Source organism: Sturnira hondurensis, unplaced genomic scaffold (genome assembly GCF_014824575.4).
Source record: "Sturnira hondurensis isolate 20B ecotype Veracruz unplaced genomic scaffold, ASM1482457v3 Scaffold0004136, whole genome shotgun sequence".
NCBI classification, from domain to species: domain Eukaryota; kingdom Metazoa; phylum Chordata; class Mammalia; order Chiroptera; family Phyllostomidae; genus Sturnira; species Sturnira hondurensis.
Window position 1 is genome coordinate 56,189,881 of NW_028076767.1, and position 20,119 is coordinate 56,209,999.

At 39.5% G+C, this 20,119-nt stretch overlaps 1 protein-coding gene across 1 annotated transcript in view; it reads right to left on the minus strand.

Moving 5' to 3' along the window:
• GALNT5 (polypeptide N-acetylgalactosaminyltransferase 5) overlaps positions 1-10,534 on the minus strand; it is a 40,782-nt gene extending 30,248 nt beyond the window's left edge. Inside the window, exon 1 of the mRNA XM_037044676.1 lies at positions 8,721-10,534. Within this exon, the coding sequence (XP_036900571.1) occupies positions 8,721-10,171 (1,451 nt within the window). The 5' untranslated portion in view covers positions 10,172-10,534. The remainder of the gene's footprint in view (positions 1-8,720) is intronic.
• Between the last annotated feature and the right edge of the window lie 9,585 nt (positions 10,535-20,119).

Here is a 20,119-nt window from a genome sequence, read left to right on the forward strand (position 1 = left end):
ACTTGATGTGAATGCAGCCTATCAAATAAAAAAGGTTTCAAATCAGAAGATTGAGGGAATGATAACATTCTCTCACGTCTATGAATTTTTCATTTTATTCCAAGACAGTCAAAATGTACTCTTGTAGGTCAGGTCTCAGTGTTCTCAGGTTTGAACAGAAGGTCGAGGAGAATATTTTCTCAGCTTCTATTTGCAATTCAACGGCTGCCTCATGTGAGCCTTTGGGGGCTCACTCCCCACGCTCTGCTATCTTCAGGATGATCGGAAGGAGAATTGAGCACCAGGCTGAGCAGTTTTGTCTGGAATAATATTATTTTCTCCAAGACCTTAGAATTATTGGGGCTTCTTTTCCCTCACTGATAAGAAAGTATAGTTATATAACAATTTCACTTTTATGCTGTTATTTTTATGGTAGACTACTCCTGGCATTCAGTCAGAATCAGCTGGCTTCTCATTTAGAAGATTTTAGTTAAACTCACTACCTGTACTCCAAAGGTCTTAGCCAGCTGAGGCTGTGGTTCCTGAGGTAACTGTGCATCAACACTACTGAGCTAAGGCTTAGACATATAAACCACCAGCATCAACATTCGTCACTTCAACAATACTCTATTTTGAGCAGGCAGCTGTCAGAGAGAAATTGGGAGGGGAAGGAGGAGAGCAGGAGGTGGTGTGATGTAGCAGAAATAGTTCTGGGTGGAGGTTAGGGCACCGTAGGGCCAGTTCTGCCCCACAGTGCATGACCTTGGACGAGTCACTTTCTTCCTCAGACTTCTCTGTATATAAGAGACTGATTAGATTGATTTTGAAGTTTCATCTAGTATTAATGTTCTCAGATTCTCTATTCAGCATCAGCCTTGTTCATCCATAAGGGTTTTGCTTTTCTCTGGGTCATGAGACCTCTGAGAAAAGGTAATTAGATTGTTCTCTGTATGACTAAATTTTTCAATGTTTTCCACTGGCCCTGAGATGAACATAAGGCCCTGAGCAGTGTGGGTTCTTATTTCTACAGTTTCACCCCATGTCAGATTTTCCTCACTTCCTCAAAGAATTACTCCTTTTACTCCCTTTCCCCACTTCTCTAACTCTCTACCTTTCAGGTCAGAGCTCAGACACGTCTGCCCTGGCGCAGGCCAGATCTGCCTGTTCTTTTGCTTACTCCTTTAGTGAGTCAGGAAATTTTCTTTTGAATCCCAAACATGCTATTGGCTTTGCCAGGACAGCAGATGTATCATTTGGCTTTTAGAGCCTCACTTTTCTCCTCTGCAAATCATATAAAAGAAATCATATGTCTTTCATAGTGCTTCTGTGAGGACTGATCAGAATAAAAGTATATACATGTAAAATGTAGCACACACACACATATTGCTGCCTCGCACCTAAATAAGCACATTTTTTCTTTTTTCTTTTTTTTGGTGAGGCTCAATAAGGGACAGCTTATTCAGACAGCTTTGGCAAAATCAGTCTAGAGGGAGGTGAAGACAGTCATGATATGGGAATTATGGCTNATTTTTCAGTGTTTTCCACTGGCCCTGAGATGAACATAAGGCCCTGAGCAATGTGGGTTCTTCTTATTTCTACAGTTTCACCCCATGTCAGATTTTCCTCACTTCCTCAAAGAATTACTCCTTTTACTCCCTTTCCCCACTTCTCTAACTCTCTACCTTTCAGGTCAGAGCTCAGACACGTCTGCCCTGGCGCAGGCCAGATCTGCCTGTTCTTTTGCTTACTCCTTTAGTGAGTCAGGAAATTTTCTTTTGAATCCCAAACATGCTATTGGCTTTGCCAGGACAGCAGATGTATCATTTGGCTTTTAGAGCCTCACTTTTCTCCTCTGCAAATCATATAAAAGAAATCATATGTCTTTCATAGTGCTTCTGTGAGGACTGATCAGAATAAAAGTATATACATGTAAAATGCAGCACACACACACACATTGCTGCCTCGCACCTAAATAAGCACATTTTTTCTTTTTTTTTTTTTTTTTTTGGTGAGGCTCAATAAGGGACAGCTTATTCAGACAGCTTTGGCAAAATCAATCTAGAGGGAGGTGAAGACAGTCATGATATGGGAATTATGGCTGAGTCTGGGGTTGGGGGAGAACCAGTTGGTGTAGTAGATTATTACTGAGAGGGGTAGAATCAGAAGGGCAAGGGTGGATGCCAACCCTGCCATTTGTGAGCGGTGGGCCCTTGGGCAGCTTCTGTTTCCCTGGCTTTTTTCCCTCATCTGTTAATGAGGAGAGGTAACTCTTTACCCACCTGACAGGCTGTTGTCAGGATCAAACTAGCTGACGTGAAGGATGAAAGGTCCCAGCCGCCTGGCATGGTGTGCCCAGCTTGTGACTGTCAATGAGCAAGTAGCCCATGGAATGAAATGAACTGCCACCCTCTGAGTTGTCTGCCACAATGAGAAACCTCAGTTTCCTCTGGAAGTCTCAGCTTCTTCATAGGTAAAGCTGGGATAATGACAGCACCGGCCTTGAGGAGTGGTTTTAAGGATAAAATGAGAAGGCAAGTCATAAAGGCCCTTGCAAACACTAAGTTTCTCTGTATTCCTTCTTCTCACACATGTCCACATACCAACATTTTAAAAGCAGGGCCAATTTAGAAGACGATATAGTTTGGAATCATACAGACTTTGAATTTGTTTTTTAATTGAATTTTATAGGGGTGATATTGGTTAATAAAGTTATATAGGTTTCAGATGTACAATTTTATAACATGTCATCTGTATATTGTAGTATGTGTTCACCACCCCAAGTGAAGTCTCCTTCCATCACCGTTTATTTCCTACTTTACCCTCCTGTTCCTCCCCTTACACCCCTTTCTCTCTGGTAATCACCACACTATTGTTGGTGTCTGTGAGGTTTTTTGTTGTTGTTTTCCTAGAGGAAACTCGACAAAGCTGCTTTCATTTCGAAAGCAAACAAAACAGAACTTCTAAACATTGCTATTTTTCCCTAATTTTCTGACCCTTGAGAAAAAAAATGTTTCCTTCTTAAAAGGCTCTTGTTCTAAATGGGTCAGCCAGGAAAGCCCAGGGGGAAGTTATTTTCTGGTACAAGAGTACCTGTGGTGATATTATGGCAAGAAGTTGATAAATTAAGCTGATGGCTAAATTGGGACTAAATTGGGCCCTGGATTAGATGTGTAAAAAGGAAGTGTAAACAGGTTTGAATTCTTACCTTTACTAATTAATCGCTCCAGGTCTTTGGCAGTATTTAGGAGAAAAAGTCACTGATTTGATTTAACATTACTTAGTTTTACATTAATTAGACACTGTTTAACTGTTTTCTTCTCTTTGAATTAGTAGCAGCAATGTGTTTTGCATTTCTCCCCTCTGGTCATCTTTCTTTAGATTATTCCCCTCGTTATGGGGAAACTGTGGCAGATAAAAGTATCAAAGGGCTCTATAATCATCTTTTAGCCACATTCAACCTTTGTTATGTTATATTCTAGTATGCACCCTTTAAACAAATTCTGCTTTTTATTTCTTACTCCCTACATGACTTTTTAGTGAAATAGTGCACTGTGCTGTAACACATGCAAGCACGCAAATGTGTCCAGGTACACACGCACACACGCACACACGAATGTACACACTTCAAAGGCACCACTGCACTGTGTTGACCCATAAGGGTGAAAGCCAGACAGAACCACTTAAATCTGTCTTATGAGATTCCTTCTCCTGTCCCTGTTTGTTTTTTTGGGTAGGTCTTACAGCTTTTCCAATTAATTTTATTTTAGATGATGTTCTCCAATCATTACCAGTCACAAAAGCAGTGTTGTGTCATCAATTAAAATACTCATTCAACATAAAAATAAAAGAATCTGAACTTCATTTAACACTAAAGTTTCTTTTTTCTCCAAGCCTGATAAACATTTAAGGGCCTGGAGTTTAGAAGAATATGTGTGGTCAGTTTATTTTCTCTCCTATTGCTCCTTCTCTTCCTCTTCCTCCTCCAGTATTTCACTAGTTATGGCTTTTGACCTCACATTGGAAAGGGAATGAGGGGATGGAAATCAAGTTTCCAAAAAGGTTTTTCTTTCCCCTCAGTAATTTAGACTGGTTTGTGGCAAATGCATGGTGCTATCTTTTGCTTTTCATATGTGCCAAAAGAAAAGTCTCTTTAGCTGTGTAGGAAGGAATCAAATTATTGGTTGACAGTCCCAGCTCTGGGCTAAGATAACAAAGACCAATTTGGGTAATTTTACAGAGAAGTTTGCCAGAGCTCTGTAGGAAAAGCAAGCACTGAATGAAGTGATCAAATGAAGTCACGACACAGCGGAGCGTGCTGTAATTCTTAGTGTACTTCAAAAACTAAATGCTGGCAGCAAAAACTTTTTGAGTCACTTCTCTCTAAATACAGGTTCAGGAAGTGCACTTGTAAAATGAGTTCATTTTTTTTTTGTAGTTTCATCTCAACTATAGCTGCCAGCGGAAAGAGAGACTTTAAGTAGAATTGTCCTGCATTTTCAGGAGACAGGACCATACTTTAACTAAACACTTGTATGGTGTACCGGTTATCACTGACTGAGACAAACTTTCATAATTAACAGCAAGAACTATAAGGATTAGCTTTCTATAAAGAATTGGTTCAATATGGAACTTCAAAATGACTGTCAAAAAAGTAGTTTATTTTCCACATACTTTAGAGGCAAAAGTGAAATTGTATTTTACTTATTGATGTAAAACATTCTTGTAAGTAAAGTCAAGAGATTTTCCTCCCCTGACAGTGAAAACATTATAATTAAAAACCAAAACAATAATGAATAGATGCACTAAAGAATAAATGTGAGTTAATGAGTGTATCATAATGTTAGAATAGAAGGTGCTTACCTTTAACCTGATACTCACATATTCCATATATTCAAAATGAAAAATTAGGATGTCACTATTAATGTATAAAAGGACTCATTGCAAGTTTTATTTGAATAGTTACCTCTCATTTACTTTATTTTCTTAGGCCTAGCCTGGGGAAGCAGAATTCCCCACATCAATCAGTAGGACCTCATCTACTTGTAAAAAAAAGTGCCAACTTTAAAAAGTAATCTTACAAGCCCTGGCTGGCGTAGCTCAGTGGATTGAGCACAGGCCTGTGAACTAAAGGACTGTGGTTCAATTCCCAATCAGGGCACATGCCTGGGTTGCAGGCCAGTTTCCAGCAGGTGATGCACAAGAGGCAAGCATACATTGATATTTCTCTCCCTCTCTCCTTCCCTTCTCCTATAAAGATAAATAAATAAAATCTTTTAAAAAAGTAATCTTAGAGAAATATCTTTTAAAATGATATTTGGTAAACTTGTATCTTTTGAGTGCACAACGCTGTGATCAGAGCTAAGGAGTACAAAATAAAGTAAAAGAGTTTTCCCTCAGAAGGTTATAATTTCACTAAGAAGGCAAAATAGACTCTGAAGGCTCGAGTTGGTGGAGAGCATACAACAAGGAGTGTTTCAGTGACCACAAGAGCAGTAAGGGTCATGGGGATGCAGAGGTCCCAGCCAAGTCATGGCCCAGGTGCAGATAAGCTGCAGTTGGATTTTGAGCAGTGTCAGAGCGGAAAGAATGGTGAGAACCATGCAAGGTGAGGATGGTGGGTGGCTGTGGGAAGGGACCAGTTAATAAAAACATCAGTGGATGGTAATGAGCATAAAATGTAGGAAAGGGTATTGAGACTAACTTTTCTCATGCTGAGGGTCCACACAGGAGAGAATGTCACACCCAGAAAGCCACAGCTACACTGCGAGGGGCAGACATGTAGGCGACACAGACAAAGACAGTGAGAAGAATGCTGGTAAGAGAAAGGAATACTTGTGCTTTTGGAAAAGGCCATGATTACATCTTAACATCTTACAGGTGGGTTTTTAGATTCAGGAGAAAGGAAGCAAAAAGCAGGCTTGGAAAAGAGAGTCTGATTTCAGAACTAGAGTAGGTGAGGTTGTCCTGCGTGCCTCTCCTCCTTCTCAATGCCAAGCTCCTCCTAGTGTATCTGTTACATCATCCTCCGGTAAGAAGGCATCAGCTAGTAACTGGTTATGGTTATCATTACTGAAAGGAATTGAACTTAAATAAGCCTATGGTTTCTATCCTTTTTTTGGTTAATCGATATTCAATTGGTAGTTACGATAGAGCAGGAACTGTGTTCATCGATCTGTAATGGTGGCTTTGGGGGAAATGTAAAGGGCAGCAAGGGAGATGTTCCCCAGAACTCTTAAGATGTAAAGGTTTCAGTGGGCTGCTTCTGTGGCTAATTTTAAGGGGAGCCCTCCTGTATTTCTCTCTCTCTCTCTCTCTCTCACACGCACTTTCTTATTATATTCTATAACAATTTGCTCTTGTGTTAATGTTTAAATTTTATTATCTTAAAAATCTTAACCTGCCATCTCAAATACTTTGTGAACAAGGCTGAAAATAAATAGAATCAGAGTAAGAAAACTTTACTCCAGTTCCTGCCAACCCGATGAATCAAATATTTTTCTTTCCTATTTTCTCCCAACCTCTATCCATGTGGCTAGATATTTTGCATGTATTTGTAGTCAGTGTGTTTGACTAAAAGAACAAAAAACCGTTTGTCCTCTTTCAAGGAAGAATGGCAGGAGAGGCCTGTAAATACTTCGGGGGGTCCATAGGTAGAATCCCTGGGGCTAAACTGCCGCCCCCACCCTGTCGGTGGAGTGCAGCATCAGGTGGGCAGCGTGCAGGAAGCAGCTGTGTTTGGCGAAGGTGGGTTGTGTGATAAGAGGGAGGCGACCGGGCCACATGCCGTCTGACTCATCCTCTCAAGCGCACGTGTCAGTGTCTCCCACAGTCTGGACAGCCTCCTTCACGAGACACAGCGTGACTGTAAGAGCAACAATCCTGGGCTGCAACCCCTAACCTCCAGGCACCAAATTTTAGAAACTAACAAGAGCTGGGTGTCAGGAAGCGTTCAGTAAATCACATGCATAAGAACATCATCATTACTTGCTTTTGGCCCCCACACAATTGCCCTTTCTCTGGTCTGGAACTGCAGCCATGCCTCTGTGCAGTGTCTGATTCTTCCCCAGGACCCATAGCAATCCGCTGAGATACCAAAGTAATGTTGAAATGGAGCTACTTTAAGCACTACCTCAAAGCTGGCACATATATAAATCATGTAAAATATATGTGACATGTAATATGTAATATACAGAATTTCAGATCAGAGCTGGTCCAATATAATTTTTCAGGTTTACTGAGGGGAAGAGTATAATTAGCAGGAGATGAGAGATAAGCACACAGCATAATTTTGAGCACAGATTGAAATCATTTCTTTACAATTACTGGCTCTATGACCACAGACAATTCCATTTCCTAGGCCCTCAGTTCATTTATCTTTATTTTGGGTGTGTTTGTGTGCTCTGCAAGGTTGGCGAGTTTCGTCAGAGGGAGGAACACGAATGCCACGGTGGCTGGTCTAGCAAGCAATCAGTACACGTCTGACAGTCATTTGCCAAAGGCTAAGAGAGTGGAAAACGGACTCCTTATAGCTGATATCAGGGGCTCCTCTTCCTAATATGAATACAGGCTCATTTATATCTGCCTTTCTCCTGATAACACCAATTACCTGTATCACAAAAAGGAATTTGCTACAGAAGCCAAACAAAGCCCTTGTTTACATACCACATGTGCTAAGTTTGAAGCTTGGTGTTCCCTAATTCCAAGTTCCAAGCAAACAATGTTTGGCTCAGGGACGTGAATATCATGGAGCTTTGATATTACTAGGTAGTGACAACATGGCTACAAAGTACCCTAACTTATGAGAGAATTAAAAAGAGGTGGGAACCCAACTGTATTTGACCCAGAGCATATAGTTGTGACTTGATGCACCTTCTGGTGATGCAGTTATGGGAATTTAACTCCCTGAAGCCCTGGTTCATGAAGACTCATTGGGTAGCTTTAGAGCTTTGCTACTTTGGAAGAGCGATACAACCTCTGGGCACCTCATCTGTTAATCTGAACCCATAATATCTGCATCCTCTTTTCTAGGGCACTTACGAGGTTCATTTGATTTGTATTCAGACTCATTGTAAATGGTGCAATTCTAGAAATATAAGCAGGCATTACTATATTCTTGTATAGGTTTTTGCTAGTTATTGGCTGATTGACTTTTTCTAACATTGCTATTCCTGTATAACTGAACTCCTGAATTCCAAAACATATTACATTTTGGGGAGAAAACTCACTTCTTCACTTGCTATTATGGTGATCATTTTTCACAATTAGGCAGAATTTTGCTGGTTGAGATACAATTTTAGGGGGGCCTAGAAGGATCCTTCTCTGTGCTCCATTCTCAAAAATATTCATGACAAACTTGCTGACACTGTAAAGTTTTGAAATTAGGAATTCACTTCACTGTCACTCTTTAAATGGAATTACATTTTAAGTTCTATCATTTATATATAGCTTATTAGGAGTCGAGTTAATCTAATCATTTTATGTTTTTAATAGGGGAAATTAAATATAACATAAGCTATAGGAGTGAGGGCCAAAGACTCAGAGGAACAACAGCAGAAAGGGAACACAGTGAGTATGCAAATGTTGGAATTTTTCTTTTTTGTGGTGGTAGACTATGTGCACTGTGTCTAATAATTAATATTGCTTTAGTTTTTGAGGTGACAAGAAATCATACAGAGTTATCTAGGGATAAACTTTCTCTACATCAATATGTGGTGTGGAAGAAGAAGAGAAATGGGTCTTACCCAACAGGTCTTGTGTCTTCAATGGCTCTGTCCACCGGGATCAAATCACTGAGGTAGACATTGAAGTTTCCTTCTTTCCATCTTCTTTCTGCCTCCTTCTCCTTTCCATGGGGAACAACTACAGGACGTCCAAACTGACCTGGAGCTTCAGGGTCCCTTGGAGAAAGTGTCATATCAATGCTTAATACCTGGTGCATTTCGTGGTCTTCAGGTAGAAGGACTTTTGTATGCCTTTGGTTGAGTTCTTTATTCTGGACCTTGGCAGTTAAACTGATTCTTGCTGGCTTTGGTCCCCCAGCTAAGACTTGATTGGTTTGAGATGCCATTGCTCTATGCAGAGCAAGTGCAGAGAAAGATGCCTCAGTTCTATTCCTGGAACTGTGTTTCCCTTGGCTTCCATCCAATACTAAAGGAAATACAGTTTTGGTTTTAGGGTTGGGGACCTGTTTGGTGTCTGTCTTTAGCTCCTCCTCCTTGGTTATAATCACAACATGGCTTTCAGAGAAATTGAGTTTCTTCCCAGCAGCCACTTTGGCTCCATCATTCTTTGGCAAGCCTCCCAACAGTGTCTCATTAATAGATTGCTTCTTTAAGTGATTTGAATTGGCAATGAACTTGGAAAAGGGACGGTTATTGGCTTTGTGATTATATGCATTTAGTTCTTTGCTCTGAGTCTCAGTTTTATTTAAGGCTATGGCTTCCCTAGATTTTGGCAGTGCCGGGCCAGCAGTGTATATCCCCTCATTTGCTACTGCCTGTGATTGCTGCTTTGATCTGTCACTATTAAGCCTGATGGTCACATTCAGGTTCCTTTCAGCTGCTTGTTTGGGTGTGTCATTGCTGTGACTATGTCTCCTCTGGACCTCCTGGTTTATACCAATGGGTCCCATGTATACAGATATTTGGGGCAATGACGTTCCTCTTGCTGCTAAGAGTGTGGCTTCCTGAGCTCTCTGAGCTGTTGTTTGCTTTGGTGTCACAGAGTGAGAGTGGGCTTCAGGTTTGATGTCACGTTCCTCTGTCATCAGCTTGGTAAAAGTCATAAGGAGGGTCTGCAGATGTTCAGGAGGCCACAGAGGTGCAATCTTGACACTTCCTGGAGCATTTTGCATTTTTCTTTCCTTCTGCATTTGGCCCAAATCATCCTCAGTCTTGAGCACATGCTCCTCAGTTTTTCTAAAGTTCTCTTTGCCCCATATGCCCTTCCCATGTCCCCTTAGTGGCTGCTTCATCTCTCTTATGCTGCTGTAAAGGATCTTCATTTGGTCTGGCTGAACCCTGAACCCTACCCTCTCCTTTTTGATGATGTCTTCCTTCAGGACCCCAGTGTTGATCTCACTGAATGAGAGGCGGAGAGCTGCCATGTCAAAGAGCAGCCAGATGACAGAAGCTACAAATATAAATGCCAGGACTCGCCCACTTCCTCGGAAAAACTTTCGGATCTTGTTCATGGTACAAAAGTGTCCCTTGCAGCCTACCCTCCCTTTGAGCCTGCTTACCTTGAGTGGAGAGGGAGCTGAAGTAGCAGCAGCAGCAGCAGCAGCAGCAACAGCAGCAGCAACACCAACAGCAACAGCAGCAGAATTGCCAGAAAGTGCCCCCCTCCCCTGAACACAGCAGGAAATAGCGGTCCACGGGGAAAGCTCAGCTCCTACTGCTTGTCAGTCTCTGCCAGCGTGGCATTTCGCAGCAGAGCATCTGTGCCTGCTAGGCTGGCCCCTGGCTAACCCCTGATAAACACTGTCCTTAGGTCACTCTGGGAACAGTCGATTCTAGCTGCCAGATAGTTGAACGTATCACTCGTTTCGTCTCGGGGAGCCCATGTCCACCTTCCTACAAGCCCAAGAAAAGGTGGGGGCCGGGCTGGAGCTGCTGCTTCTCTCCTCCCCGTTTTCAGCCTGCACGCTGTAACTCAACACCACTTCTCATAAGGAAAACATTTCAAGCCATTACCCAGAAAACTTCATTCAGCTCCCACCTTCTGTGTTATGTGAGAGTGTGTATGTTTTCAGGGCAATTAAGGGGAATGAAAGCTATCTCACTTGGAGGGCATGTGTTCCTGGTTTGTAACCCCACCTACCCCATTCCTGCTTGTTAACCCTGTTGTACCCAGGTCTTTCAATGATCTGCCTGAGCAATCAATCACTGGCCTTAACGTTTCAGCTTTAAGAGATAGCAGCTGAAAGAAGGCACCTAACATAACCTCAAAACCAGAGGCGTTGTATATGACGCCTTCCTTGAGGGGCTATCAAAATGTTTCTTTGTAAGTCAGTCTTTATTTAAAACTAGTCCATCTATTTTTATTATTTGATTTAATAGATACAAATGCAATTTGTCACACTGGTATACAAATTTCTAAAAACCCACTCTCAGTTTCTGTACCTATCTCATCACAGACCATAGCTGTTTGCCGATTGTGCTGAACTTGGACCAGACTTTGAGCGGTGAGTGTAGATGTGTATAAGAGTGGTCCCCACACAGGCTTCGCCTTAACACTGAAGAAGTTTCCCCAATCTGATTAATTCATGGGGAGAGAGAGTAGAGATGACAGTTCATCTGGTATTGTTTTTAAGAAGCTTCCCAGGCCTTTCTAATGTACAGCCAAAGTTGAGAAACACTATCATAAAATGCCTCGGTGTTATTTTCTGTTTTTTGTTTGTTTTTGAATTCTACTGACAGCTTTTGTGAAATTCCTTCTTAGACAGAATAAAACTTTATAAAACCTAAACGTTCCCAGGACAACTGAATCAGAATCTGCATTTTAACATCACCCGTGATGAATATTGCCCATAAAATGTGAGCAGCATTGCCCTGGAGCACTGTTTTCTGAGGAGCTCTGACTTTTTTAAAAAAGAGTTTATTTATTTATTTATTTTTAGAGAGGAAAATGGAAGGAGGAAGAGAGAGGGAGAGAAGCGTCAATGTGTGGTTGCCTCTTTCGTGTCCCTTACTGAGGACCCGGCCCACAGCCCAGGCATGTGTCCTGACTGGGAATTGAACCAGTGACCCTTTGGTTCACAGGCCAGCACTCCATCCCCTGAGTCACACCAGCCAGAATGGAGCTCTGACTTATTACTTAGTGTTAGGAGGGCTGTAGTGTCACTGACTTGAAACTATCTTAGGCTCCCAAAAACTTGGGAAAGAAAGAAGGAAAGATTCTGAATTCTTTATACTTATGCCATCGCCTTGCATTTGGCTTTTAAGTTTATATTTGGCCTCAGGGGAGGGAACTCTGATAAATGTAGCCATGGTAACATGTTTCTTGCATCCCTGATTCTCCCCTTTATTCAGTGACTGCTCACTCTGATTTGGAATACTTACATAGAGGCTAGCATTGGTAGCTTCACCATTTCCTCCATGCACTTTGTCTTGCTCCATTTACATTTCCAATGTTTGTTGCGTGTTTTCTGTGGCTCAGGCCCTATATCTGGTGTTGAGGGTGTTGAATGAAAGGACTTGGTTCTTGTCTTTGAGACTTCACAGTCAAGTAATTGGATACAAACAGGTAGGTATATATATAATTCACAGCAAGTAATATGAGAGAATAATACCCTAGATTCTATGGGGATATAGTTTAGTTTTAGAATGCATGGACAACTTTTGAAGAAGATGTCCTTAGACTCTGGGGATGAATAAGAACATAATAATCTCTGCTTATACTGTGGTCCAAGAAAATAAATATTAGTTGGATGGTCAAATGTAGATAAATTAGCCAAAGCATAGAAGTGAAGAGAGAGTATAGTATCTTATGGGAAGCACGAGTTTTGGAGAACCAGCCTGATTGGAAAGAGCAGGCCTTGGTGTTAACTTGCGTACATGTGTGCACGCACATCCTGAACACTTTGTTAAGCTCTTTCCATTAAGTATTTTGGTCTTCACAAAAATAAGGAAGATACACTTATAACTATACAGTGGCACCTGGGTACCTGTCAGCTTCAGAACTCATCAAACATGGTACTCGTCACATTTTGACAAAAAAATTTTTGGCACTTGGCATGTGCTCGCCAGTCATGGCACCTGCTGGAACTTGTATGAGCCATGATGCCACCCTGGAAGGGAAAATGATTCATTGATCATCACTCACTCTCCACTCATCAGAATGAATTAATGATGAATACTGAGTACCACTGTATTTTGTAATCAATGAAACAAAATCTTAGGGAGGTGAAGCAACTGGTGGAAGAGATTAGAGGAACTGGATCTGGAATAAGTGACTGCATGATGCTATAATCCATGTGCTTAAGTACCACACAGTACTGCTTTTTTAGCTCTATGATTTTGCAAGTTAGTTAATATGTGTTTTCTTAGCAATAAAAAGTAAAATAATTTCTGCTTTTCAGGTTAATGTGAAGATTACAGAACATGATTTAAAGTTCTTGTTATACGTAATGCACTCTATAAACGATACTTACTGCCATTAATACTGCTGCTGGTGCTTTGTTACGACTGGAATGTGGGTACAGTGGAATACAGTATACCAGCTCATTGCAAAACTCAAATAGAACGCTGATAGCTGACATGATTTTGGCAATGGGTCAAGAAGTACATCTATGTATTTTATTTTATTTTTTGCCGTTTCTATTTTATTTTATTATGGATTTAATCAATGAGCAGTTGTTCACAGAGAGCTAACTACATGACCAAAACATGAAATAGGTGACATAATTTTTGCCCCTAATAATCTTAAAACTCACTAAATAGAATACCTTCAATACAGAACATGGCACAGCTATTAAGGATCCATGTTCTAAAATAAAGTGAGATCTTTTCAGTACCAGGAATAAGTGATTTGCATTATAATATTGTTTTAAATTTGAAAATAGAGTGTTTGAAAATATTTTTACTAAAAAACATTTGTCTTGTCCAACCATGTCTCCACCACAAATGGCAGCAGAAAATACTCAAATGCCTATGAGAATTGTTAACACTTGTTGCATCCTTATTACACTTGACAGCTTTAAAATACTGCTTGGAAAATATTCTGAGTTTTTTATATTCATTTGATCTAAGAACAATAATCTCTCTCTCTTTCTGTCTCTCATCTCTGATTTGTCCTTAATAATAGAAACATAAGTTACTTGCAACAGAGGAGAAAAATGTTAAGAGAAATAAAGGAGAATTTTGACTTTAATTTGGGGAAAGTTCCTTATTACCTCTGGCTTAGTCTTCCATTTTAGTAAACATAGAATTCAGAATAAGACATAAAAGTACGTAAGAGAGGAAAGAAGCATCATCTAATTCCCCCACAAAAGGAGAAGTGGGTTGATAGTTAGAACTAGTCCAAAGTACTGACTTGGTTCCTCAAAAGTTGTTTTCCTAACCTCTTCTTCCCTGGTGAGTCCCCAGCAGATAAACATCTGTCCTCTTTTTCCTCTCTTGTCTGGACATATATGACATTCAGCCCATTGACAAAATATGGATAAAAAGGAATAGAAAAAATAAATTAAGAAACTTTACCTTTGCCCTGGCTGGTGTAGCTCAGTGGATTGAGTACAAGCCTGCAACCAAAGGGTCACCTGTTTGATTCTCAGTCAGGGAACATGCCTGGGTTGCAGGCCAATTCCCCAGTAGGGGTCATGCAAGAAGCAACCACACATTGATGTTTTTCTTCCTCTCTCCTTCTCTTTCCCCCTCCCTAGAAATAAGTAACTAAAATATTTTTTAAAAAGAAAAAAAAAGAAATTTTGCCATTAATAGAAGTCAGGACACACATTATCCCACAGGTGACCTTTCATAGGCAAATTCTGCTGTTTTTAATTTTAGTTGCATTAACATCCATGTTGCCAACAAAAAACTAAGTACATAATTTTAATTTGGGCTATTTTGAGTTATCTGACTGTCATCTCAAATTGTACCTTTGGCCAGTCAAATTTTTTAAGAATATCCACATACTAAGTTGAAATGAATATCAACCTGAAAATCTAGTTTCGGAGTGCTCTTTGGGAGGCTCTAGAGGGGTTATTCTTGTTCCCCTTTTGAATCTTCCTGCATAGTAAAAAATTGAAAATACATTTTGAGTTTCTTCTTTGTCATGTGGGTATACTAGTGGGAGGACATTCCCTTTACTCTACTTCGTTGATTGTCAACTTGTATGCCATGAGAATTTTTTTTAATTTTATTTATTTATCTTTAGAGGGGAAGGAGAGAGGGAGAGAAACATCAATGTATGGTTGCCTTTTCTGCATCCCCTGCTGGGAGTTGGCCAGCAGGGAACCAGCTTACAACCCAGGCATGTGCCCTGACTGGGAATCGAACTGCGATCGTGTGGTTCACAGGCCTGTGCTCAATCCACTGAGCTACACCAGCCAGGGCTCATGAGAATTTTTAAAACATGCAATACCTGACTATTTAGTCAGTGGCACTGACCTCTTTACCCTTAGATTGTCAAATAATAATTTAAAAAAAAAGCCCTGGCTGGCATAGCTCAGTGACTTGAGCACAGGCTGTGAGTCAAAGAATTGCTGATTTGATTCCCGGTCAGGGCACATGTCTGGGTTGCGGGCCAGGGTCCCAGTGAGGGCCATGTGAGAGGCAACCACACACTGATGTTTCTCTCCCTCTCTTTCTCTCTCCCTCCCACTCTCTCTAAAAATAAATAAATAAAATCTCCTAAAAAAAGACTGTTTAAAAAAAACAGCCCTGAATGGTAAGGCTCAATGGTTGAGTGTCAGCCTGTGAATCAGAGGGTCGCCTGTTTGATTCCCAGTCTAGGGCACATGCCTGGGTTGTGGGCCAGGTCCCTAGTAGTGGGTGTGTGAGAGGCAACCACACATTGGTGTTTCTTTCCCTCTCTCCATTCCCTCCTCTCTCTAAAAATAAATAAATACAATTAAAAAAAATATCAACAGCTTACCGAACAACAGCCATCCTATGTGAATGAAGCAAAAGTACACCTATTTTTGTCAGACTGTGAAAAATATATTTTTGGTGTGTTGCAGAATTGTAGTAATTAGTTTATGTGTGCCATGCGATGAAGAAAGGTTCAAAGGATAATCATATTAATAACAACCATTTATTGAGGATTTCCTGAGTGCCTGCCACTAGATTCTTCCAGACTAGATAGATCACGAACTGTTTAGCAGGAGAACTCTGTATAGAGTGGGATCTGTACCTTTGTTCTACTTTTCACTGCACATATCTCTGAATCATCCTCGTTAGTAATCACTGGGAGTTCAATAAACATGTTTTTATTCCTATTTTTAAATTTCCCAAATGGGAATAGAGAATCTCAGAAGAATTGGTTCCAGTTCTTTGACTCTGCATCAGAAGTTTCACTCTCAGGGTATATGAAGGCCTCTTGACTATGTGAGTGTAGTGTAAGTGTTAACTAATGGCTACTGTCTTTTATGATATTAACTCAATAGTTTACCCTAATTATAAAGGATATAAAGAAAAATATAGTTGAACATATATTTTAAAGAGAATAATGGTAATCTATAGATGCATTACTGACTTTGAATTTAGGTTTAAATTTGGGGATTCCAGTTAAAGACAGTATGAGATGAGGATATTTGAATGAAAAAAAAAACCCGAGTAAATATTAAGTATCATTTTACTTTCTTATTTTAATATGGTCATTTTTTTCTTTAAAATTTTTTTTAGAAGAAAACAAATTATACTCAACAGAATAATACTATCTTGTGGGCAAAATCCACACACACACCCCCAAAAATGTTAAAATAGAAATTTAAGGACTAGAGTTATTGCAAAATTTATGGCCAGCTAAACACACAAGTGACGGAGTCCCAGAATTTGTGCTTATAATCAGTTTCCTAACGAGGCTAACGATGCTAGTGCCAGGACCACACTTTGAGAAACGTTGGCTCTTGCTGAGCATAAGGAACCTGGGTGAGAAATGTTTGTGGAGGATGATGACAATTTTGATTGTGGTCATATTGAGTTTGAATTTTCAATGATGTATTTGATTAGCAATATTCTTTTTAAAAAATTGGCTTAAATTTTAGTAAAGAACCCAGGGCTGAAAGCCTTTGTGGAAATGTAAGAATCTATTTGATACTGTATGCATAAGGTTATTCAGACACTGCACACAGACCACAATATGAGAAAATGGTGGGAAAACTGATGCAAAGAAGGTAGAGAAGTATATAATAAGAAATAGACTGAGAAAGAATAGTTAGAGAAAGCAAAGGCTGGTAAAGAATAACGCCATAAAATTCCAGAGATGAGAAAATAGAAAATGTTCAATAGCATCAGGTGTTTCTAAGAAGTTAAACAAAATATGTAAAAGTAGTCCTTTAGATTTGCCAGTTGAGTTTATTGGTGTCTTTATTTTTTTTTTTACTGAGGTAAAATTCATATAATACAAAATGAACTATTTTAAAGTGAACAAGTCAGTGCCCTTTAATACATTCACAATTGTACAACCACCACTCTACATCCCACAATTTTTATCACTCCAAAAGAAACCCCCGTAGTGATTAAACAGTCACTCCCCATCCTCCTTTTTTTCCCTTCCCTGGCAATCCATTCTGCTTTGTGTCTCTATTCTGTACTTATGTGTCTCTATTCTGTACTTATACTTAAAAATATCATATGCTATGTGAATTTTAAAAGTAGCTTCTTTCACATAGAATGTTTTAAAGGTACATTTACTTTGTAGCATGTATTAGCACTTCATTCCTTTTTATGGTTGAATAATATTCTATTGTATATTTGTGCCACTTTTTTTTTTTACCCATTCATCTATTGATGGACATTTGGGTATTTTCCACTTTTTGGCTATGGGGAATAAAGTTACTATGAACATGCATGTAGATATATTTGTTTGAGTACCTGTTTTTAATTATTTTATGTATATACCTAAGAGTGAAATTGCTGGCTCATATGCTAATTCTGTTAAGAAACTACTAAATTGTTTTCCACAGAGACTGAACCATTTTACATTCCTACTAGCAATGTATGGGGTTCCAATTTCTCCACATACTTGCCAACTCTTTTTATCTTTAATTTTAAAAATTGTTATTATAGGACCTGGCTGGTGTAGCTCAGTGGATTGAACACAGGCCTGTGAACCAAAGGATCGCAGTTCTATTCCCAGTCAGGGCACATGCCGGGGTTGCAGGCCAGTTCCCAGTAGGGGACTCACAAGAGGCAACCATACATTGATATTTCTCTCCCTCTCTCCTTCCCTTGCCCTCTAAAGATAAATAAATAAAATTTTAAAAAAATTAGTATTATAGCCATCCTTGTGGGTATGAAGCAGTGTCTCATTGCGGTTTTGAACTGGATTTCTGCAATGACTAACAATATTAAACAGTTTTTATGTATTTGTTGGTCATGCACATATGTTCTTTGAATAAATGTACACTTGAGTTCTTTGCTTATTTAAAAATTAGGTTGTCTTTTTGTTGTTGAGTTGTAGAAGTTCTTTTTGTGTCCTGGATATTAAATTCTTATCAAATATATGATTTGCCTATATTTTCTCCCATGTTATACGTTGTGTTTATTTTTCGCTTTCTTGATATTGTTCTTCAATACATAAAAGTACAACTTTTCTATTTTTTTCTTTTGTTACCTGTGCTTTCAGAGTCATATTTCAGCATGCTTTGGTAATAAAAATGTCATTAACATTTAATCCTATGTTTTTAAGAATTTTATGATTTTAGTTCTTAGGTCACAGATTCATTTTGTGTTAATTTGTATATGGTGTTAAATGAATCATTTAAAAAGAGTAGCGATGGTAAAAACAGAAACTGAAGAGAAGAAATATAAATTTTTAAAAAGAATTGTGCTTATCTTTACCAAGTATATTAATTGTGTGTTTCCTTATTTAATGTCTGACCCCTCGCTAGGTTGTAGGTTCCATAGAGGTAGAGACTGTATTTATTTTATTCCTTATATCTTTATATCCTCAGAGCCTAGCACTCAATCAATATTACTTTTCTTCATGTTCTAGAGACTGAGAATATAACAATGATTAAAACAGAGAAGGTTTCATCCTTCTACAGTTCACACTTTAGTGGGGGATACATAAGTTATTAAACAGACAGAAAATGTAATTTTAGGCCGTGATGAATGCTAGATAGAGAACTAAAGGGAATGGGGAGAGAAACTGGGGGTATAGTCAGGGAAGTCTCTTTAAAGAGAAACCATCTGAGCGGAAACCTAAATCAGGTGAGGAAGTGAGCCATGGGAAAATCTGGGACGAGAGATTCCAGATGGAGAAAACAGTAAGAGCCAAAACCTCAAAGTGGACATAAGCCCGGCGTTCTGGAGATTGGTAGGAATGGGAGTGTAGCTAGAGTGGCAGGAGAGGGAACGAGAGTGAAAGATGAATTTGCAGAGATAGACAGGGGCCAGGTTTCTTAGTTATTTTATTGCATATATGATTATGTTGGTTGAAAGTGTGGACTAACATTCACAGAATTACAAATATTACCTCAAGTAGTCTTTTCTTAAAATCATCTTTGTGAAGCAGCTGCTAATATCTCCATTTTATAGATAAGAAAATGAAGGCACAGCAACATTAAGAAACCAGCTGAAGGTCACACAACCAATGAAATAGTTTTATAGTAAAATTTTCTTATAAAGAAATTAATGCCTTTCTTACAAATAAAATTCTCTTTGATACATAAATACTTTTTGCATATTTTTCTTAAAATATGGAGAAATAAAAGGGATAAATTGGTACCTTGATGAGCCTGCCTTTTATATGAGGATGGGCAAAACCTGAGTGTTTTTGAAGACTAAGGCATAGAGGTGATAATATTGAAGCTTAACTGTGAATAAGACCTTATCAGATTCAAGTGAGGTCCCAGAAGAGACAGGAAACCAATTTAAGAACACAGGCAAATTCCTTAATTCATTTTAGATATGACTGGGAGCTCGTTTCATTCTGAAATTGTACCTGTTCCAGGGCAGATAAGGTCGAGTGGAGTTGAAAGAAGGGAAGTTCAGGGAGTTTGTGGCCACTTTTTAAGATACATACACGGCAGACAGTGAGGAGTAGCCGGTGGGTGGGAAGGGGATCAATGTATTGGTAAAGATTGGAGTCAGTTGTTATGAAGAGAAAGAAAGGCTGCTTACTCAGAACAAGAGTATGGATTGTCAGACAGTTTTTGAGAATCCTGCTGACATTTAAACCAATGCCTCTAATCTTGGTAAGAACACACTGAATCGTGCTAAAACAGTGGGGATCTGGAAAAATGCATTGAATCAGCTAGAACAGTGGGGATCTGGACAGTCAGTCCCACAGCATCCATGAGACAGAGCGTTCAAGGATGATAGGGAAGCAGAGAGAAGTGATGATTTCTAATCAGCTTGGTAGGGAGCCGGATGTCATGGAAAACTTCATGAAGGGAGTGGAGAGGTTGGATCTTGAAGCCTTGAAAGAACTCTTACAGTTTAGCGTAGGAAATAAGTACTAGGGTTTGCTTGCA